This window comes from Boleophthalmus pectinirostris, unplaced genomic scaffold, assembly GCF_026225935.1.
Source record: "Boleophthalmus pectinirostris isolate CB_2022bp ecotype Guang Dong unplaced genomic scaffold, ASM2622593v1 HiC_scaffold_22, whole genome shotgun sequence".
Classification (NCBI taxonomy): Eukaryota; Metazoa; Chordata; class Actinopteri; order Gobiiformes; family Gobiidae; genus Boleophthalmus; species Boleophthalmus pectinirostris.
The window spans coordinates 10,186,951-10,210,740 of NW_026571190.1; the positions used below are offsets into that span (position 1 = coordinate 10,186,951).

At 36.6% G+C, this 23,790-nt stretch overlaps 2 protein-coding genes across 3 annotated transcripts in view; one reads left to right on the forward strand and one right to left on the reverse strand.

Moving 5' to 3' along the window:
- Positions 1-2,423, reverse strand: part of LOC110167575 (microtubule-associated tumor suppressor 1 homolog) — a 71,752-nt gene extending 69,329 nt beyond the window's left edge. The window contains exons 1-2 of the mRNA XM_020932938.2: positions 2,349-2,423; positions 298-403 (exon numbers count right to left, since the gene is read on the reverse strand). The gene's annotated coding sequence lies outside the window, so the exon portion shown is untranslated. The remainder of the gene's footprint in view (positions 1-297; positions 404-2,348) is intronic.
- A 6,102-nt stretch (positions 2,424-8,525) lies between these two features.
- Positions 8,526-22,969, forward strand: mtmr7b (myotubularin related protein 7b). 2 transcript variants are annotated; one of them, XM_020932991.2, is made up of 14 exons: positions 8,526-8,860; positions 11,953-12,078; positions 14,486-14,648; positions 15,033-15,190; positions 15,957-16,085; positions 16,172-16,306; positions 16,887-17,019; positions 17,135-17,244; positions 17,531-17,656; positions 18,054-18,103; positions 18,682-18,882; positions 19,139-19,273; positions 19,566-19,683; positions 20,544-22,969. In XM_020932991.2, the coding sequence occupies exons 1-14, from the start codon at positions 8,834-8,836 to the stop codon at positions 20,880-20,882; spliced, it is 1,950 nt and encodes a 649-aa protein (XP_020788650.1). In that variant the 5' UTR covers positions 8,526-8,833; the 3' UTR covers positions 20,883-22,969. The 2 variants fall into 2 exon arrangements, with proteins under 2 accessions (XP_020788650.1, XP_020788651.1); XM_020932992.2 differs by having other exon boundaries at positions 19,566-19,729; positions 20,544-20,734.
- Positions 22,970-23,790: the final 821 nt, after the last annotated feature.

Here is a 23,790-nt window from a genome sequence, read left to right on the forward strand (position 1 = left end):
AGTAGTTACCAAATGGTGCAAAGTTAGTCATAAATTAATAATTAAAAGACTAATAGGTCTTTGTGTACAAGGCAATGGCTGGAAATCATTTACCTTGAAGTATGCTGAATAATGACCCCTTTGACTAACCTGTTAACACATACTCAATTAGATCTACATAGAACTGGACAATGAATACAATTCCATACATCTCACATGTTACTGCAATCTAGACATGCCTTCATTATATGATGTAACTTATCAGCTTGTAATTTGGAGCTAAAACAATAGTTAAAATGGAAATGATAGAGAACTTACCTTATTTAGTTGGTTTAAATGGGAAGAGAAGAATGTCTTTGGCTCTGTGTGTCCTCGCGGTACAGTCAATGCAGCAAGCCGCGTCGGTTCTTACGCAGGCTGTGAGCTAGAAGGGTGGGAGGGGGGAGAAACAAGGGAGGAGAGAGGGAGAGAAGGAGGAGGAGGAGGAGAGAGAAAGAGAGAGAGAGAGAGAGAGAGAGAGACAGAGAGAGAGAGAGAGAGAGAGAGAGAGAGAGAGAGAGAGAGAGAGAGAGAGAGAAAGGCGGGAGGCAGAGAGGGAAAAACGCTAGAGTGAACGAGCAAGGATACACCTCCCGATTTGGTTTTGAAATGCGAGTGTAGTGCTGCGTGGGGCTGCGGTAACGAGGAACAGGCAAGGTCTATGAGAGAGAGGGAGGAGGGAGAGAACAAGAGAGAAACAGAGAGGGGAGAGAGAGAGAGAGAAGAGGGAGAAAGGGGGTGAGAGAAGAGGAAGGGAGAGTGGAGGGGAATGGGAGAGAGAGGGGTGGCAGACAGACAAAAGAAGGGAGGGAGAGACAGAAGAGGAGAGGGACAGAGTGATAGAAATAACAAAATGGGAGAGAGATGAGAGAGGGGGAGAGAGGGGAGAGAAAAGTGCAGAAAGAGAGGGAAGGGAGGGACAGAGTGAAAGGCGAGAACAGAGGAAGGGGAGAGACAGAGGGAGGGAGAAAGCCATGAGTGAAGAGATAAAGAGGTAAGAAAAGATGGTACTTAGATGGAAGAGGGACAGGAGGAGAGGGGGGTGTTAGAGGAGAAGGAGAAATGACAATAGCAAGAAAGAAAGAGAAAAAGAAGGGAAGAGAAAGGGGGGGGTCACTTCTGGAGCAGGCTCAGAAACAATCCTGTACAGTATTAAAACCACATTGAATTCTCATCTTACCAAAGTCAGGGCTTGGCACATGTTGCTGGTTTGGCTAGAATCTAGAAAACTACAGATGGATTCTGCAGTACACCAGTGCAACTGAATGTCCTTGAGCAAGATATTTCACTAAGGGCTGTGCAATTAATCAAATGTGAATCAAGATCATCTCAAATCATCAATGATCTGCTTAGATCAAAGAAGAGGTTTACAGCCAGTCAGCATGTGATTTGGAGCATAGTTCAGACTTTAATTAGGTCATTTTTGATCTGTATTTTAAATTTATTTTCAGGATATGTAAATGTTTTAGTCAGACAAAATAAAATTGAGTTAGAAATTGTGATTGATCAGTGTGAGACAAAACACTTCATCCACCTTGCAAATATAAATAAAGGTGTAAATGTGGGATTGAGAGGCCTTAGACTGACAGTCGCTCTCCTGGCAGTCTGCCCAAGGGCACCTGTGGCCTCAAAAATATCTTACCATCATCAGGATGTACCTATCTGAGAGTACTGAACAGCAATTTACAACATAAATAATCAAGCACATTTAAAAGATACCTATTATGCCAACCTGACTTTAAAGCATGTTATAGTTGTTTTCCCTTCTCATTTCCTCTCAAATTTGTATTTTGAGTGATTCATGCATGTTTGAGTAATCTTAAGTATCTTATATTCATCATTGCTCTGATCAAACCCATTTTCACCACCACTGGAACTCACCTACTGCTCTGTAATTTACTCTGTAATTTTATTTTTTTATTCAGGGATACATGTATAATTTGGTGGCATTGCAGAGACATTTTGGTTAAAAAAATGAAAAATAATATCTGCTGCTTGCTTATGTGATCTGCAATAGGTTTTATTCTGTGTAAAAGCTGCTAACCCAGCAGTTTAGACCTCCACAACCATGTTCTGAAATACATGTGATTTTTGTATTAGTTTAGCATCAAATGTCAGCCTTCTCTCAAATATTAATGCTCCTGGAAACATAACTAATTGTCATTGCAACTGATCACTATATAACAGTGAGCCAAAAGTTTGCCCATTGGTGTATTTTGTGAAATGAAAAGTTAAGTACAAAAACAGTGCGGTTCTATCTCCCCCTCACAGAGTCCCATGCACAGACTGCTGTTTACAGAGAGCCGAGAGTGGAGGTGTGGAAACCTTACCCAGAGTCAAGGTCCAAAAGCCACCACAGGCCAGAAGAGGAGGGGTCCAGAGGAAGTCCGGGGGGTAGGTCTGATCGGAATTATCTCACTAGACTGCTTTTTGAGTTTACACCGCAGAAATCTGAAAAGAAAACCAAAAAGGAAAAGCTTTGATAGAACAAAATAGAATACAAACCCGTCGGCAAAATGTTGCATGTGAAAATCTTAAAGATGTTAACTTTTTTGGTGGAGGGAAGAATGTTTTGCATCTAAATCTCACTTGAATGCATATTTTTCAACATATTTTTTTGAAATAAAAACACCTGAATACCGTACATACCGTAGTCTTGATTTACCTCTTGTTTAGGATTGGCTTTACAGACCCATACAGTACACTTGTACATTTTAAACAGTTGGCTACTTTGCATTTAAATAGTTTGAAGCAATACATTTCTGAGTATTTCTGAGTATCCATAGCGGACTAAGAACTATTGTTACACTGCAATGCTAGAAAGAAAATAAATGACCAACACAAATATTTACTACAGTCTACAAACATAAACAGGCTACAGGCGAATGTGTGTGAGCTATTTCAACACAGCTAAAATATGCTGTTTAAGTGTATGAAGAGATTGAGCAATGCACTGGCTCAAATAAGGTTATGATTTCACTGCAATCATTGCAAAGCCAGGGGAGGCTGAACAAATATGTTTTTGTTTTCAGTACTAAAAATGTAAGTACATCATCAGCACATGCTCCAACTATGTAAACATGGTAGTTATCAAATTACTTCAAGTTATGTGTAGTACTTACAAAAAATTATACTCCTTGCACAGTTACAGCATTCTAAACTGCATGGACAAACGAAAGGGCCTGAACATGATTTTTTCTCCCCATGTATTTGAGCAAAATTTGCTTTGTCCCAGATATAATGTATGCATATCCTGAGGTATGCATCAGGAAGGATCATCATGGCAAAACTCTGTACTGGTTTCAGAAAGTTGAGAAAAGCACTCATAAACTCAAAGTGTATGTGTACTAACTTACTATTCAACACAAGGAACAAATTTTAAATACTTTGAATTCACAAATTTGAAAAAAAGTGGTCAATTCACATGAAAGGTGCTGTAAACAGAGATTAGAAACATTGACTAACACATGCCATCAATCATGCGTTACAGCTAAGAGCTAAGCATTGGTCCCGTGAGCTGATTTTAGAGATTATAATGAGAGCTTACAATGCAGCATGACCACTGGTTAAAACATGTTGTACAAACACTGGGACGATGTAAAAACAGGAAAGCAAATAGTATACAAGTAGTATACAAAAAACAACCAAACTTTTGTAGGCTAATCCTCCAGCTAAACTAGTCCAGACCAAGCCTAGCACTGGATTCGCCCACTGTTCCTGACAGGTTTAACCTAGAGACAATGGGACGCACAGGTCAAATGCAGAGGACAAATTTCTCTATACAGGTACAAGAAAGTGCTTAACTAGGACTGCGCAGTTACTAATCAAATTTTCAAGAGAATTACAATTATCCCACCATTCGATATGGGCAAAGGTTCTGCAAATCCACTCTAATCAGCAGCTTTTAAAATGTCCATGAATAACTTAATACATTACTTATGAATTTATAGTTTCACTACAAGTTAACTTTTCAGAGTGCATAAACAAAACATTTCAATGGTGACCCATATTGTTTTAATAATAAAGCAGTTGTCCATTAGCATTAGTCCTTTTAGAGCAGTAAATGTGACAGTGTTATCTGGAGTATTGTGGTTTTGTGGTCACTTGGGCTAAAATAGACTTTACTATCAGCTGGGTGCAGTGACAGAGGAGAGTGAAGGGACAGTAGGAGGTCATGATAAACTCTGGTCTCTGAATAAACACTGTCTAAATAAATACAAAAGCAGCTCCATCGGTTTATGCTCAAAATCAGCTGTATATATATATATATATATATATATATATATATATATATATATATATATATATATATACATACATACATACATACATAATACATAATACTAAATAGATACTTTTTTCTCGGGTATTTTGAAATGCAACACTATTGGATAAAAATAAGTTACAAAAAGTATTTTAAAAAGGTTTATCACATTTTTCAGTTAATACTTTAAGATATTGAATTTACACACTCACTACAAATTTTTGTGTAAATATTATCGACAAGCATGGGCAAGAGTCTAAAAGGGCTTTAATGACCCTAAATACACAGAATGAAATCCACAGCCCCACCTTATATAGACAGGAGTGGCTTTTCAACGTGTAAAAACCAAACACCTTCAGTTGTTTTCTATTCAAGATGTTCAGTCAATGTGTGAAGAAGAGACCGCAAAACAGTGCACAAGTGCCATCTGCTTGTCTCCATGGAGATGTGGCTGCTTTTTCTGGAATGTTCCACAATGGCATTAAACATATGTACAGTGTCTTGCATTTATTCACCTGCCCATGGTTTTATTGCTCAGAAGTACCTTGAAATACAGGTATCCAGTGAAGCAAGATTGCCACTTCGCATATTTGACTTGAAACTTGGCCTGTTGCTGCTAAATGCATGTCTCCATGAAGATATGAAGACAGACAGAGGTAAAAGTTAAAGCCATACTACTGAACAATCTACACAAAGCAGTAGCATCTCCATGGAGACAAGCAAATATACAGTAATTGAAATTATTGGGCCTATCCACTTGTAACTTTCTGCCAGAAGGACATCTTCTCTGTCAAAATAAATTAAAGGGATTTTTTTCCTTAATGGCCTAAAAATGGGGTGCCAATTTTCAAACCTTCTTGGACCTACTTTGTGCTTGAGTAGTACTTGAGTAATATTATTCTGAAGTAATGTTACTCTCAGTTTTTGGCTACTCTACCAACCTCTGATCAAGCTAAAACATAGCATCATAAAAAACTCATCTGTCCCTATATTTGCTAGTTAAAGGTCCTATATTACACAAAATTGATTCATGTGAGCATTAAGCCAATGTTACTGCATCATCAAAAATATTCTTAGAGTTGTGTTTTGTTTCATTCACATATGTTTGAGTAACCCTTTTATTGTTAGTCTGTCTACATCTAAAAAGCTCAAAATGCTCTGTTACAACTTGTGATGTCATGAAATTGTAGTTTTCAAGTTAACAGCTACATTTTACTTTTTGTTCAGTAGAGATCGGCAGGGCTGAAATTCTAGTGAAGGTATACTGAGTTTAAAAACACAGTAGAGCACTTCCTGTTTTCAGTTTGAGAGTCTAAATATGCAGGGTTTGTGTTTGAAAGATGAATCAAAAACTAAACAAAACTCTAGGCATTTTTTGATAAGGAAATAATGCCAGAAAAGAGCACAATACAAGCTCTTTAAAGAATGGTACCCTCAAACCAAATGCTCTTTCTCTTTTCTCTCGGTTTCCGGTCACTTCCTGGGGCATCCTGGTTTGCCTCTCTGCCTGGTCACACGTGTGAAAAAGGCAGTCTTATTTCAGCCCTGCGGCAGTGCGATGCAGAGGACAGAGTTATGTAACAACCAGGAAGCCACTGCAGCACAAATGTCCATTACATCCATACACCCCCTCCCCATACACGCACACACTGTAGATGGCATGTAGGGTTTATATGCTTCTTGGGAACATTACATTCACTTGCATTAATTTCTTGGAGACTTATCCTAACCTTAACTATACTCACTACTTGCCTAATCTTAATCTAAACCCAACCCTTAAGATATTTTAACCCATATCTGAATTTTAAACCATGTTGTTCTACTAATAAAGGATTCATGAAAGATGATGTGAGTGTGTATGAATATGGCTCAACAATTTAGAAAAAACACCAAATTGTTATTTTTCTGACAAGCACTGCGATTTATGTTTTAATAATACAGTCTGTTCCAAATTTGTGTTAATTATGTCAATTTCAGAACATGTTTATACGATTTAAACTACAGGGTTAGCGTTTTTTATTTAGTTGTTTGTGTAGGAAATGATGGTACTTCAACAAATAGCAGCTTTTGTGATTTGCTAATTGCATCCATTGAAACTGCGGTTCTATTTGATTGTGATTTTGTGTACACAGATTTTAGTCCCCACAATGTTATTAATATCAGCATGCATGTTAACACAAAAGCACACCAGCACTGAAACACACACGTCTCTGCAGATCTGAACCATTTATTAGCGGGAAAGGCAGCGGACAGTGATGTAGTGTTTGCAGACTACAGTCTCAGTACTTGGCAATTACCTAATGTGTCTCGCCTACAACTACAAAACACTTCCAGTGAGCTCATCAGGGAATTAAATCTGCAAAATAAGACTCTAAATACATATATATCCATGTTTTTAGATTCTTTAACATCTACTTAAGAACATATGATGTTACGCTAGAAACAGGTTGACGAGCTGCTAATTTTGCAAAAAGTCCACATTGTTTTAACCCTGGCATTTGCTTGAAACACAGTTGGTCAAGTTTTTTTTTTACTTCAGTAATATTAAAGATGTCTCCTTCAAAAATGTTTAATTGTAATCAATGTAGAGTTGGGCAATATGATAAAAAAAATGTATTACTTATTTTGAATGATCATTGATATTTGATACTGTTTTATTCAGTTTTATTTAAAATGAAAAAATAAAAATGTTTTTCAGTTTTTCCTACACATAAACAATACAGACTTAATCTTCACCAAAAATGTGTGATCTTCTCTTCAAAATTTTCCATGTTCTCCAAACCACATGTTTTTACAGACAGAGGGTTGGCTGTAGGTCATATAAAAAAAATTTAAAAAAAAGACCCATTAAACATTACTGAATCTTGATATCAATTCAGATTTGATTAATTGCTGAGCCCTAAATGAGAATATTTCATTTTAAATAATACATACGTTATGATAAAAAAGGAACAAATGCATAATTAATTATGTGAGAATTTTGTCTTCTCTAATTCTTGTGAACTAAATCTAAATCTTGAACTAAAGTCCTGTAGCATCGTCTGTTCCATTCCAATTCAGTCATTCTTTTAATTTGTCACTCACCACATGCTTTTTGCAGAAAACTCAATTCCCCTCCTCAAGCATCAAGGTGTCCACCTGAAAGATAGAAATTACCATTGTAAAACATTTAGTTCCATAATTTTTTCTGCTTTACAAAACACGTTGACCTACAGTTTTGTAGGTCAACGTGCATTTACACCACTATAAATCATGGTTCATTGGGCTTGTATGCATAACTGTATGTATGTATGTATAACTGATTATTGCTAGCTTCTGTTGGCATAAGTCAACACCATACAGATCCATGGTCAACACACGTCATAAAAAAAAAAACTACAAGAAATTGTAGGTAAGCTAGCCTCACTCATAAACACTGTATTTTCAGCCTAAACTGGCAGTAAGTGTGTGCAATTCTGAAAATGCGAAATACAGCGAGGTTGTTTCAATTTTCATAATATTTAATTTTACACTTTAAAGATACCCACCTGAAAATGCACATTTCACCTGCAGCGTGTGTCTTGCCACGTGCCGGTAGGACACTGTGCGGAGCAAAGTCACCTTATATGAGCCGTAAAGATTAATGTTTGAAACACTACCATCTAGTGGCCAAGACAGGAAACGGCCATAAGCTGGATAGGCCATGGACAGGCTCACACATAAAAGGTCACGTGAAAAAGACATTAAAAAAACCAAACAAACAAAACAAAAAATTAAATAAATAAATAAACAATACACAAAAAACAAAAATAACAAAAAACAAAAAAAAAAACCCTAAAAGATACAAAAATTAATCAGTAGGGACATTTATACTGTTAGTAACTCAATAACTAAGCTAGATTTTGTGTTTTCATGCAGAAAGTCATTACTGGAGGAACTGTGTTTGGAATATAAAATTTAGTTTTAGTTTAGTTTTTTTCTTTGCCAAGCTTAGTTTTCCTTAACAAAACGTGCACAGGTCCGAACAACTTGAAAAAAATCGATTACTCACTTGATTACTCACATCAGATCAGGTAACTGTGTTTACATGGCATTTCAATCATCTAATAACTGCAGAAATCAGAAAATTATCAGATTTTTGAAGTGCATATAAAAACTGCCAGAGATAGAAAAGGTGGGGGAAGTCGTTTCTGTGTTAATTCGGTTTTATTTTGAAATGTTAGGATGCCTTGCTTTGGCTGCCGTGCGTAAAGTTGACGTCTCCGTTACGCAGCGTTTGCACGTAGCGTCACGAAACCGAACCGCTCCGTTTTCACCGCTAACTACCAACGTGCTCCAGCTAACAACCCTGCCCCCCCTTTAAATCCGACAGATAAACCCAGAAGCACAGGAAAAGGGAGGAGAAATATGGTCACACCGGCACGGATCTGGAGAAAAAGCCGCCGCCCCGGAGGAGACAACCTGACACCGGCTTGTGACCACTCTGCACACGGGAACTGAAGAGCTCACGGGCGAATAAAACCACAACAGCACTCGGCTCCTCTTCCCTCTCCTCCTCCATTTTGACCGTGGATGATGGAGCACATCCGGACCCCCAAGGTAACTGGATTTTTTTTTAGCAATTTGCATCCCAAATAGATAGATCTTTTTGAGGTATAGAATTGGTTTCTTTCATGGGGGCACCTTGGCTTGTTATCCTTTGCTAGTGGCTCCATCCTCTGTATCCTGGCTCTCTCTTATCTTTCAGTTTTCCAACTATCAAGCTAGAAATGTATATTATACCTTCAATATCTTTTCACTTAAACCATGTTTTTCATATTAATGTAATGATTTTATTAATTGTTGATGTTTGTTGTCAATATGCCTACATTAATTGACACTGTATAAGGCTACCTTTAACTAGCCATCCCTGTTCTTTGCTATGAAGTATTCATAACCCAAATAATGTATTATAGTAGCCATTTGGTTAGCATTATACATGGATTCATTACTATCTGTGAAAGTAAACATTAAAATATAGATTGGTTTATGAGATATTACACAGTTTTTCAACCTTACCATGGTGCCCTATTTTCTACTACCCTATTCACATCACTTCACTAAAACGAATTTGGTAAACTATATGATTTCCTCTTTCCCTTTGTATGTTTTAATTTGTTACTGGCCTATGATTTTTATAATGCATTTTATGATTTTATAATAGACATGTGTATTGACTTATCTTGTGACTTCAACCATTCAACCAGCCATCAGTACGCTTTGCTATCTTTGGACATATTCACCGAATCATTTGAGAAAAAAGAGGTCCTGAAATCTATTTTATTAGTCAGCTCTTTGACACCAGAATTTTACTATTACTTCTGCTAATCTCATCCATTATAATTACACTTGGACCAATCCTCCAATGTTTTCAGTAAACATCACAATTTTGATCCAAAAGGAAAACCAAAACAGTGTCGAGGTCTATTGTCCTGCTATTACACAAGTGCTCCACAAAATGACATTAACAATAGCAATTTGGCTCAATTAAACCTCCAACTGATGGCACATTTTGTTCAAGAGTTCATAGAGTTGTCAGAAGTATTAAAAAAATCAAGGAATTCCACAGATATAAGACCACTTGGTCATATAAAAAAAAAGTACAATGATTTAATGTTGAAAATCATATTCTATTCTCTAAATAAAGAGTTTTTTTTTTTTTTTTTTAAGTTTTTTTTTTTTTTATCCTCATGGCATCGGAATCGATATTGAGTATCAAGCCTATTCCTTAAATCGACTTTAAAATTTTAGTATTGTGACAACACTATTAGCTGATACTGCTTTTTGATGACAAACTGATCGTAAAAACACGTTTACATACAATTTTTCTTTCTAATATTTGTTTAATATTGTCATAAAGTCTTTACTACTTTTGAAAATAGATCGAGAGTCAAAAAACATTCAGGAGGAAATACATTTCCTTTTTCCATACCAATAGATGTTCAACTCAGTAGTTTTAGTATTGATTAGTAGTAGTAGTAGTATTATTTACCACTCTAGTTAAACGTCTGACAGCATATTGTTGTCCTCCAGTGATTTTGTAAACCTGCACCACAACACATGGCTAAGCTGTGGTTGAGTCTTGCTTCATATTGAACTGTCACACGAGTCCTCTGAACACGTAAATGATTCATAAAATGTGACAAGAGTAAAACCTGCTCTGGTCTGACTTCTGCTTAGCATGACTCCGCACTCAGACAGGGAAACTACATTTGCTCTGTGTCATGAATTTGGAATCATGTGATCTTCATTAGGATTACACATTATATCGCAATCAAATAAAAACTGATATTTCACATTGTGCAATTCTCAAATTACAAAGGCAGCAGTTGTGTAATTTCCTCATTAAACAACAAAATATCCTGTCCTGTTCTGCATGAAAACTGCTAACCCTGCTACCTATGCTTACAGTTTTTTGATCTGTACAAACAAAAATGTGAGTCTTGGATTAGTTTGTCAGATCATATTTCAGTTTTAAATATGCATGTATGTGTATATATACTTTATATAGGCCAGTATATTGGCCAGTAATATTTTCATACAGGTGAGGGGCAGGTTAAACATTTGTGCATTTACCTTTTGGATATTTCACCGTTTTCACAATAAATAGGGAAATCTTGTCTCTTGCCCCCCATCTGGGTATATGACATTATCACATGCTAGAATCTGAAAACCACCCAATATACAGTTTGAATAGCATTAAAGGTTCATTAGATGAACTTGAGTGATTACATTACATTTTGGTTGTACAAGAGGAACAGGGAACAAACCATAACAAGTCATATGATTTAAAAAATGTTACAGAGAGGACTAGAAATATGAATCCCTGAATGCCCTGCACTTAGACCTAGACAAATTTTATTGATCCAGAAGGGGAAGTGTTTGGAGACAGTAGCTCACACATCACAATAATTATTATTATAACAAAGAGCACTAATATAAATGGTAATAATACATTGAAAATAAGTAGCAAAAAAATAGCATGAGACTAGTGTCAAATAACATGTAATTATGAGGTGTTTTTTCCATTCAGTGTGTTATCGTAATCAAAGGACGACACTATCACCACAGTTTGCATCTGTAGTACTAGTCAATTAAAGAAACAACCTTACATAGTGCTGGATTTTATTATTTAAAGATCAGCATGTAACTTTTCTGCTACCAAGGAGTTGTTTTTGCTTGCCTGGAATGTTCTCCAGTAAAGCCCTAAACTTATCTATCTTGCAATATTTAAACTATGTCTTTTTTGTTTTGTTCAAAAAGTACCTTGAAAACTTTTTTCTTACTTTGAGCGGGCTCGCCTGTCTGCCGTTCTGACCATTAACTTGGCCTTGTGGCATCATTTGCTTGTCTACATGGAGATGGATAAGTTTAATGCCATACTGTGTGAAACGTTCCTGACAGGTAAAGCAATTATTTCCATAGATACAAGATGGTAAAAGATCTTTCTTATACTAGTCCATTCTCTTGGCAAATTCACTTTATTTATTGCTTTTCTATAACAAATATTATTGCCTTTTAGTGAAATGTGAACTGTCAAAAGTCCTTGTAGGGACGTTTGTTGCAAATTAGCTCCCTAAAAAAGTTACGTAATGAACCTATAAAAGTAGTCTGAATGATCATTTAATTTGCCTCTCTGTTTTTTCTTTCAGGTGGAGCAGGTGCGTCTGCTGGACCGCTCCTCAGGCCAGAGAAAAGCAGCTGTAGGAACTCTCTACCTCTCAGCCACTCACACCATCTTTGTGGAAAACAACCCCGAGACGCGCAAAGAGACCTGGGTATGAAACATATGCATACACACTTTTTATTCTGTCGTCTCATGCTTTTATTGTTCTGTAGCTACTTTGAGTTTGTCTAATGCACTTTGGTCGACTGTGTTGCTTTTAAAGCGCTCTATAAATAAAGTTGGATTGGACACACACAGTACTTGCTTGAGTCATGAGAAAAAATTGGCCTCACCATTTTTTATTTATTTATTTATTTAATATGCTGTAGAAAAGTAACTTGCCAGCACAACCTTTTTTGTCTAATCACAAAAAAAAAAAAAAAATCACAAGTAGGGATGGGACAATAAAACAATATAATTTGTTTTCACCTATAACCTAACAAAGTACAATACTGAAAAAGTTTAAATATGGAGCCTATTCATAATATTAAAAGTGTAATTATTCATATCTATAAAATTATAAAACTGTCAGCAACTTTAATAAATTATTTCAACTTTGATACGTCAATTTCAAGATCGTCCCATGCCTACTCACAAGATCATTTTCCTCATGTGTACACAATCTTATCTTGTGACACCAGATCTTGTCCCATCCCTATAATATAATCAACAAGTTTGAGAATGAGTTTTAACTTTGTAATGTTAATAATTTTGGTCACATGTCTAGTTGAGTCTACCAATTAAATAATTTTGTAAAAATAAATTGCAATAATTGTGACTGGTCGACTGTTAAATGATATGATACAGCCTCAAAACACACATGCCAAAAGACGGTTTATAACAAAATACAACATTATTAAATCCAAATGGCAAAAAATAATTTGCGATTTTCACTTTTTATCTAGTCTTCAGTCACCATATTCTTAAAAAATGCATTTCCAAAAAAAAAACTATTCACAGTGAACTGACTAGTCTAAACTAAACTAAACTAAACTAGACTAAAATAGCAAATAGGCATAAATAGAAGTCATGCAACAAAATGCTAGATTATTTTCAAGTGCAAGTAAAAGGTTAAAAACTGTTAAAAATCTCAGATGTATTTACTCAAAATGTTTACTCCCCATTCAAGGTTGAATAATCATATCAATAAAAATCAAATCTGTCATCCTGAAAAGTTCGAGAAGGTCTGAAGTCTTCAAAGAAAAACATAAAAACAGAGCAGGCAAAATTAGCATTAACCGCTGTTTAGCTTCACTGTCTCTTGCATGAACTTGTCCTCATAACCCCGACTGACAGTGAATTATGTTTGACAGGGAGTGAATGGGGAAATATATGAGCTTCTTATTGTGGCAAAGTCTTCTATAAATCACAATAACATATGCATCTATTAATATTTTATTATAAGTTGTCAATAGCCTACAAAAGGAGGATTAGCTATTTACACAAAACACACCAAATAATATGGATGGGGCCAATATTTATTTGACTAAACCTGACACCTAACCTTTGACATTAAAGTGACACTTTGTAACTTTTCTGGAGGAGGATCCACCACCTGCTTGTTTTCTTGAAGATGTTATTGCTCTGCCTGGAATATTCCTAATTCTTCAAAGTAAGGGACTTGTTTAGATATACATGTTTAATTTCAACCATGTTCATAAATGTGTATTTATGATTTGTGGTCTATAGTTTCCTGTGTCTGGCTCATTCAAATTGACTTTTGTCCTTGTCTTCTGAGTTTCTCCAGACAGATTCAGGCACAAAAAACACCACTCCTTCTTCTTCCTATTCTTCTTCTTCTTCTTCACGCAGGCGTCTTCTCCTTAATCTTTCCATCTCCCTCCTCTCTCCTCTCTTTTATCTCTCTTTTTTCTCCCCCTTTCTCCCCCTCTCTCCATCCTCCTCCTCTTGCAGATGTCTGACAGCTGCAGAGGAGGAAGCTGTTCCCTGAGGACCCAAAACAAAAGGCTCCAATGCAGTGTCACATTTCACTAAAGACACAGTTCAGCCAAAAGAGAGGTTCAATTAGAAGAGGTTGTTATACAGTCATTTAGACTGTTATTAGTCAGATTATGCCCCTGAGTCTGCATACAGCTATTTACAAATCCAACCACCCAGATGCATGTGAGTAATGTCAGAGCATAGTTAGTAGCTTACAGAAATATTGATCATACAAATGTTTTTAATTATGTCTAGTTTTATAACGTCCTTCACCACAAATTCTCCTTTTGTGAAGCTGATATACGATTTTGTGGTTAGAAAACAGCATGTTCCCTCTTGTAATAGAAAAACAATCTAACTGATGTTTCTACACCTGGAATTCAAAATTTTACAAAATTTTTCTTAGAAATACTTAAAATCCATAGTTATCTAGTTATTGAAAATGTATTAGGGAATTGCAACCTTTCAGTCACCTCTATTCCCTAATTTTGAACATTCTGATTACAAAGCATCTTAAGTGGTCTATAGTTTATTGATTTTGTCTCAGTACCATTTCCATTTTCCCTTATGTATTTCAGATCTTGCACAGTATGGTGAGCAGTGTGGAACGGCCCCCTCCCTCCCCTGTTGGCTCTCAGCTCCTGCTTCGCTCCAAAGACTTCCGGGTTTTCCAGCTGCTCGTCCCAAATGAGAGAGACTGTCTGGACCTGCACGCGTCACTCACACGCCTCTCCAAACCAGGTCTGGAATTGACTGGATTGTGGCAAAAAATTCCAGTTAAACCAACAGAGAAAATAACATGCCCTAAAAAAGTCTCATGGTGATAGCATATATTTGTATTTTAAGTGACCCAGTAGTTATTAGGATTGTTCCATGGGTCTTTTTATATTCAATATTGGCTAATGCATCTCTTTGGAAGGTGCTTGAAAAATAAAACTTATTACAGATTTTTTTAAATGTGAAAAAACATACAATCTTGCTGTGAGCAGGGTCACCACTCCAGAAATCTGACCTGTAACTTGGTGATATCAACTGCTTGACAGGCAGCTGGTGACAGACCCTCCACCAGAAAAGTGCACCTTCTGTATTTCTTTTCTTACTGTTCTCTTGTGTTTATCATTTTAGAGAAGTACAGTGAGTTGTACTGTATGTCGTTTAACCCAAATGTGAACAAAGAGGAGAGGGAAGAATCCTGGAGCTTCATAGACCTGATGGAGGACTACAAGAGGATGGGTGTCCCCAACAACCTGTGGGTCTGCACCATGGCCAACAGTGAATACAGGGTAAGTTCTATTTTTTTCTGTCTGTCTCCTCTTCACAGATTTGACCTGTGTTTCTGGAGATAAATACATTTAATGTCATAATGTGGAATAATTACATTTAAAAAAACAACTAAACAACTTAAGAAAGGGTCATTATGCAAAATCAACATTTTGGCGCTTTCCATCATGTTATAATGTTGCTCATCAAAAACATGCCTGGTTTTAGATGTCATCCATGCATGTTTGAATATTTCTGTGATCTCTCCTGAGCACTATTCAAACCCTCCTTGTGGATCGTTGTAAGACACTGTGCAAAGCCTACATCATCCATGCCCCCACATGACAAGTTTCCGGAAGCATGATACAAAACAATACACTACCACAATCCTAATTTGTGGTGCAGTAGTTTCATTAACGAGATGCATTCTGAAGGGGGGAGTGATTTAGCAAGGAGAGCAAAAGTAGGGGAACAGAAGTGAACTTATAGAACACATTAATGCATTGTTGGCGGCATTTTCAAAAGATAAGAAGTAGCATGGTGATGTGTAGTGTGTACTCATCTGTGTAGTTATCTGGACCTTTTTTTTTTTTTTTTTTTAAATCAAGATGCCCTAGGGCCAGGAAGACTCTTAACAACAAATCGAGCTCAGTGAAAATTCTAGCTTCTCAGGCCAGCCACCTGATATTGAAAATTACTTCCGGATGACAGTCAAAACAATGTCTCAAATTTCAAAAACAGCGACTACCTCTGAAACCTTTATTTACAGTACTACCTCATGTGTTTCAGATCTGTGACACATACCCGTCTGAGCTGTTTGTGCCTAAATCTGCCACTCCGGCTGTGATCGTCGGGAGCTCCAGGTTCAGGAGCAGAGGACGATTTCCAGTGCTCTCCTACTTCCATCAAGATACACTGGTGTGTATAAAAATATACAGAAATGCTTTGTTTAATATTATGTTGTTTTATTTTTGCTAACTTGTATTATTAATTACATATTCCAGGCTGCTATTTGCCGGTGCAGCCAGCCCCTATCCGGGTTCAGTGGGCGCTGTACGGAAGACGAGATGATGCTTCAGACCATAATGAAATCCAACCCAGGCAGTGAATACATCTATGTGGTGGACACAAGGCCCAAGGTAAAGCAGACAGACAGAGATCAATTCACTGGACAGTGTGGATGGATTAACACACTGTGGTGGTAAGCATTACTATTTCAGTGCAAAAAAGTCCAGATTCAATTCCACAAACATGTGGGGCCTTTTTGGATTGAGTTTGGGTGTTCTCCCTGTGTATGTGTGGGTTTCTTAATGTATTTATAAACATGCTTAATAGGCAGATCTTCCAGCATGATACTCCTAAGGCTAGAATAAGAATAGTTTATTAATCCCTTGTGAGGGTAATACATTCTCTGCATTTGTCCCATCCTTCAGTGCTGCTGGGGCATCCTGTCAGGAGCAGTAATGACCCATCTCTAAATCTTGAAGCTTGATCAAGGCTACCTTAGCTGGACGCTTTCAACTCTCTCAGAAAGAAACATGCAAACCTGGAGTTGAACCCACAGCCTTTCTGTGAAGGATGAGTGCTAGCCAATCCTGCCCATGAATCTAGCTCACAGCTCTTGACTTCTAAACACTGACACATTATATCGTGCGCACTAGACTAGATAGACCCCCTACAGGCAGACTGCATTATCACTGCTGCTATGTGTGTGTCCAGCTGAATGCGATGGCCAATAAAGCCGCAGGAAAAGGCTACGAGAACGAGGACCATTACACTAATATCAAACTGCAGTTCATCGGTATTGAGAACATTCACGTGATGAGGAGCAGCCAGCAGAAGATCGTAGACGGTGAGAGGAGTCTCTCACTTTTTAAAACTGTGTACTAATTCATTTTAATGCTCTGCCCCCCCTCCACTGACTTGTGTCTATTACACTGAGTTTCTTTTGTCACTGTCCTCCACAGTGGGAGAACTGCGGGCCCCCTCCATGACGGACTTCCTGTGGGGTCTGGAGAACTCTGGGTGGCTCAAACACATTAAAGCTGTTCTGGATGCCGGAGCCTTCATCGCCAGGGTGAGTACTTTTTTTTTTTTTTTACAAGGAGAACTATTATATTGTTTTCAGGTATTTAGTATCAAACTTTGACACACAAAGATCATCATTGTACATTTTGTTCTTTACAAAATCACATCAATAGATCAGAAGTGAACCTTTTAAATCACAATATGAGAGGTTATTTAACATATCCCTGCCAAGAGTTTTATGACTGACTTTTGATTCTATGCAAGTTAATTTTTTCACTCATCCAGGCATGACAATACTCAAAACATATGATTAGGTAAACTCCTGTTTTCTCCAGGCGGTGGCAGATGAGGGCGTGAGTGTGCTGGTTCACTGCTCTGATGGCTGGGACAGAACAGCTCAGGCCTGTTCTGTGGCCAGTGTCCTGCTCGATCCATTCTACCGCACCATCAAGGGACTCATGGTAAGGAGCTTATATACATTACACTAGAGATGTTCTATATAGTATTAAGTCATTCAATACAAGCCTCACAATACTATGCTATATTCAAACAAAGAACAGATATCATATTATGTGTATTTAAATGACCTATATTATGCAAAATTGACTCTAGTGAGCTTTAAGCCATGTTAAAATGGTATTACCTCACCAGAAACATACCTTGTTATAAGAATATGTTGGGTCAGCTAAATTACTATGGCTGAAATGCAGGTTTTGGTTGTAATATGCCCTTTTCTTGGGTTTAGACACGGCTATATAAAACTGTATTACTGCATTATTACCTGAGATGTATTTTAACACATTTCTCTGTCCAAGTAACTAAATAACATGTGTAATCTCAAAACTCTCAACAATTTAGATCCTGATAGAGAGAGACTGGGTTTCCTTTGGTCACAAGTTCTCCCACAGGTTAGTCAATAAGAGTGAATGTTTACAAATATTTAAAATTTGGGGTATGTCGAATATGTATTTCAAATTTCATAAACAAAAATAGATATGTTGATAAAAAATTACATTTGACAGTCGTAATTTACATGCATATACACTACCAGTCAAAACTTGGACTCACCCTCTCATTCAGTGTTTTTTTCTATATGCTTACTAATATCTATATTATGATATACTGTACATACAGAAGACCTCAAATATATGAAGTAATTATGTAGCAAAGAAAAAAAGTTGGATAACTCTACTAAATTTTTTTTTTTGGCAAAGCAGAGATATGAATATAAAATACTTTAGTAGAGTTATACTAAATAATTCCATATATCTTGCTTCATATATTTGATTTTTTAATCCAAATATTTTTTTCTGAATCTAATATGTAGAAAGTAGTAAGAAAAAATAAAACACTGAATGAGAGGGTGAGTCCAAACTTTTGACTGATAGTGTATATTGAGGATAGTGAGTGTTCTTTAATGGCCATATTGTATACATATTTTACAGTTCAAATTGAATGTGATTTTATGTTTTGTCTTGTGTTGCAGGTATGGTCACCTGGACACAGACCCAAAGGAAGTGTCTCCCGTCATAGACCAGTTCTTGGAATGTGTGTGGCAGCTTTCCGAACAGTTTCCTTGTGCCTTTGAATTTAACGAGAGCTTCCTGACCCAGATTCACCTACACGTTTACTCCTGTCAGTACGGAACTTTCCTCGGCAACTGCCAGAAGGAGAGACGTGACATGAGGTGAGCCCCATAGCAGCAAGGTGTTTGGTTCAATTCCTGGGTGGTGAATATCTTTTGCCTCTCATTCAAGTAGCTTCTTCAAGTCACTGCACATGATTCGTCTTTAATAATGTGAAAACTAAAAGTGTCTTTTAAACAGTTTGTTGTGCTCGAAACTTAATCCTAATTATTAACTGTGATGGGTTTATGAGCGCTTTTCACAAGACCAGAGTTTTGCCATCACTGTTACACTAACATATCTTTTGTTTATTTTTAGGCTTTGTGAGAGGAGTCACTCTGTGTGGCCTCAGCTGTGGAAAGACCGTGCACAGTTCATGAACCCTCTGTACAAAGCAGAACTGACCCAGAGCCAAGGCATCTTAAGGCCCAATACCTCACCATTCTGCTTCAAGTAAGACCAGGACTAAAACTAGACTAGACCAAGACCGAACTAGGTCTAGACCGGGACTGAACCAGGACTGAACTAAGACAAACCAGGACTAAACCAGAGCATTCCAAAGCTCAATACCTTATCATCTAGTTTCAAGTAAGAGCGTAACTAAACCAGGATTAAACCAGAACTAAAACAGGACTAAACCAGAACTAAAGCAGAATTAACCTGGGACTAGACTGGGACTAGACTGGGACTAGACTGGGACTAAACCAGGACATACTCTTTATATATTATATGTCCTCTCCTTCAGGATGTGGAAGGGCCTGTATAATCGCACAGAGAGGCCAACCCAGGCACCTGTCGACCTTTTGTCAGCCGTGAGGGCGGAGTCACAGCAGCTCGAGGAGGAACTGACCAATCATGAGGAGGTATCGCCTGGAGGACCCGCCCACCACCACCTGAGCTCCAGACAAGGCATACACGCAACCACTGCTTTTACATCACCCATCAATGTAGAGGAGGCCAGGAGCTTATGATATCACTAAGCCTATTTGGATCCATGGCATGTCATCATTCACACAACATTTATTTACTTTAAGGAAATATTTCCTGTTTAAAGCTGCAATATGTAACTTTTCTTATGGAACGCCTGACAGAACTTTCTGAGTATAGCAATATTACATTCAATTCAATTAGATATTTTTATACATTTTCCATATTTTGATAAAATATATTTCTTGCAGTTGTCTTTCAATGTCTAATTACATTTTTTCTAGCCTGTGAGCAGCTTTACGAAATCACACTTTCTAAATGAAAAATTTATATGGCATAAACAGACAAAGCACTTGGGTTTAAGTTAACCCATCATATTTTTGAATGTAGATTGAATTTTCCTTCTTACATTTATTAATATTTAGTTCTGACCATTATATTTTGACTTGATTAATAAAAATGAAAGCATGAATGAAGTAACCAAACCACTCTTCAACCCCTCTCTATCATTTCATTTACCACAGATTCAACCCTCAACAAAGATTTTTTGTTACCACCATTATGTAATAATTCATAGTGAACAAGAATTTGTCAGTCTTTGTAACTACTTAATTAAAGTGCTAGGATATTAATTAAGTAGTTACTAAGAATGCTTGAATCATTCTTTTAAAAAAACAATTTGTATATTATAATTTAAGTATTTATCCTTTACTAAGGCTATTAGAAGTTTAGTTATACAGATTTTTCTTCATAATCACAATATTTACATCCAATTCTCATTTCTCTGTATGTGCAGAGGATAGCAGCCCTGAGCGGTCGTCCAATCACGTGGGAGAAGATTGATGTTCCTCGGCGGAAAATCAACCAATCATATCTGCGCTTCTGTGGACCAGACCCGCCCACAACATACCACTACCCAATCACCAGCTCTGATCCAGACCGCACTGACAAACTCTGCCACGTACCGGCCAATCAGACACCTCCGCTGCAGGTCAAGGGTCAAGACCCTGACGAATTCAGTGATTTGGAGTCTGGAGTAGCGGACTTGAGTCGATCGTCGAGTGGATGTGATTACAGTAAGGACCAGGACGTAAATGGATTCAACTCAAAAGAGGGTTTAGTCAGAGCACACTGAAGAAGAGACAAATGGATCATGGTTTAAAGAACACATATTATGTATTCTTGTGGCTTTAATTCACTTATACACATGCTTTTGGTCAGCTTGGGGCAACAGGATGCTATGCTAAGCAGTGCCTTTGTTGTAAACACAATTTGACCACAGAATTTGATGATGATTTATGGGCTTAAAAACTGCAGAGTTTTACTTGTGACACAACAATCCAGGCAAAATGCTAACTGAGAATGTTTGAGTGCACACAGAGGAGAACTTTGGATTAATGGGTTCATGAAACAAGCATGAAAGAAGAAGAAGAAAAATACAACTAAATATGCATTTAGTTTTGAATAATATGTGTTCTTTAATAATTTAAAGGTAGAAAATGGTGGCTAAAGAAATGTCATTCCTTTCTTTTTAAGTATTTTACAATTTCACATTATTTGATACTGTTTAAGGTGCACAATTTTATTTTTCTATGTGTTTTAATGTTTTAAGTACATTCCTCAAAGCACTACTGAGCACCAGTGTGGGACTTTTCTTTACACAAGAGTGTAATAATTAAAATAAGATAAAATAAACAACAAAATATCCTGGCTTATTCTGCTAACCCTGCAAGTTAGGCCTCTTTAACTTTAAGATGTGCACTGACTGATGTGAATAGAATCCTACTGTAAAGCATCTTATTTGTCCCAAAAACTGCAATTAGATATTTTTTCCAAAATTCCCCTAGCACAACTCTGTGTTATGTTTTTCATGTCAAGAGTGTTTTCATGCTCCCAGTGCTGTTGTCCGACTACAGTAGTTGTAATTTTGAAAACTTGATACTACCTACTACAGAAAACTAGGCACATATTTTATATTGCGATGACGAGATCAGAGACCAGAATTTCACCATAATTTTTCAGAACTCTGATACAAAACTCAATTTAGCATTTACTGTTAAAGGAGAATTTAAAGCTAGTGCTCTAGTTACATTAGCTGGAATATACCGGTAGTACATTGATATCAAAAAGGAAGTTTAAAGTGTATGTGACCGGTTTTCATGTTTTTCTCATTATGACTTGGTTTGGTGAGATTGCACCTGTGGTATATATTGATCACAATTTCACATCAATTAAGTGACAGTTTGCAGAAATTTAGAAGAAAAGTAAAAACACCCAGAAAGTTGTTGTGAGTTCTAAAATATAATGTACTTCTACCCACCATCAATGCAGAGCATTCTATCTAAAATATACAATGTATACAGAAGGATGGCATTTTTCTAACAAGTTACACATTGATGCAACAAAATAAGGTCATTTGTAATTTAGACAAGTTTTGGCCCTTGTTAACAGTAGGGTTGCTAGGTAACAGTTATGAAATTACCTCTACATATGTCTATATATCTGCTTACTATGTCCAACCAGGAAGGAAACTAAACTTCACTAGAATTACCTGTCATATGCAGTTTAAACATGGCACTGATCACAAGGCAAGTGAAAAATACTGTTTGAATTCTTTTATTTTTTAACTGCACTTATTTCAATTGTATATTTTTTGACAGCGTAAATAAATGCAGTATTTTATACCATGAACGGTTGATCAAAAAAACACTTGAACAAATGACAAATAATTCCTGTTTACATTTTTAATTTATTTTTTGTTATTTTGTGCAATGTATTATTTAAACATCACTATTTGTTTTGTATTGACACTTTTACTTTTTATTTGTTAAGACATCCTTGTTTAGATCCTTTTGTTGAAACTTTTGATGCGTTGATGACTGCAAAAACATGGTCCTTTGAAACTGAAGAGAACTGTTTTAATGCTGGAATGAGCCTAAATAATGAGAAACAAAGATGGAAATGTGTCTGCATTAAATAAATAACTTCTTGAGTTGCATTTACTTAAATTCAGATTCAGATTTATGGTTTCTGAATGAGATTAAGATGGAGGTACATTTGGGACAAAGTGTCTGTTCAGTGATTTGAATAGACTGGCCTCAGATTTTGGGCCTAAGACTTCTCTGTACATTTACCTGTGTATCCTGTGATGTGTGTCATGTTTATCATTATTGTAACTATCAATAAATGCACTGTACAAAGGGACAGACCAACTACTCATAACAGTCTGGTAGTTCTTATATTGATCACTATGGTAACAAGCATTAAGAGGTGTACATCACTGGACAAATGTGTATAGTGGGTATATATATGTGGCCAGTCATGTTCAAAAGAATTGGAGGAAAAAAAGAAACACTGAAATATGAACTAAATTTAAATTAAATTAAATTTAAATACAATAACCACATTTCAAAATACAGAGCTTAAAAGTGCAAACGTCTACTTTTATGCAGAATAAAACATGTTTGGAGAGGAATTTGTTACTTGTAAATTGCATCCATTCAATTTTTTTATTTGATTTAATTGCAGTTAAATGTATAACCCTATTAAAAAGCTCAAGGCGAAATCTAATTTCTGGTGTTTGTTTACATGCACAAAAGAAATCAGATCAATAAAAACAACTGGTGACGTGTCAGTTAATCAACAGATTTAAAGTGTTTAAAGTCCAAATTGTTTTAGAATAACTTCTTTCAGTCTTTTAACATTTGTATCCTTTTTTTTTTTTTGTCTTTGCCACATTAGTTTGCTCTTTTTTGAATAATCTTTCTTGCTGTAAAGAAGAGAAGCTTGGCATATTCTCCATCAAAAAAAGTTAACTCTAAATCAGAGAGGTCTCCAATTGACATTTTACACTGACTGACAGAATCAAAAGTAAAAATTATTAGATTATAAATAATTGCATTATAGTGTGAGGGGGTAGCTTTGTCATACGCTATTTTGAACTAATATATGCAAAGTGGGTACTTCGTGCTATTAGCAAGGTTAGTGGTTAAATCCCAGACTTGTATACCGGGGGGGGGTATACAAGTAACCCACCCACCCAC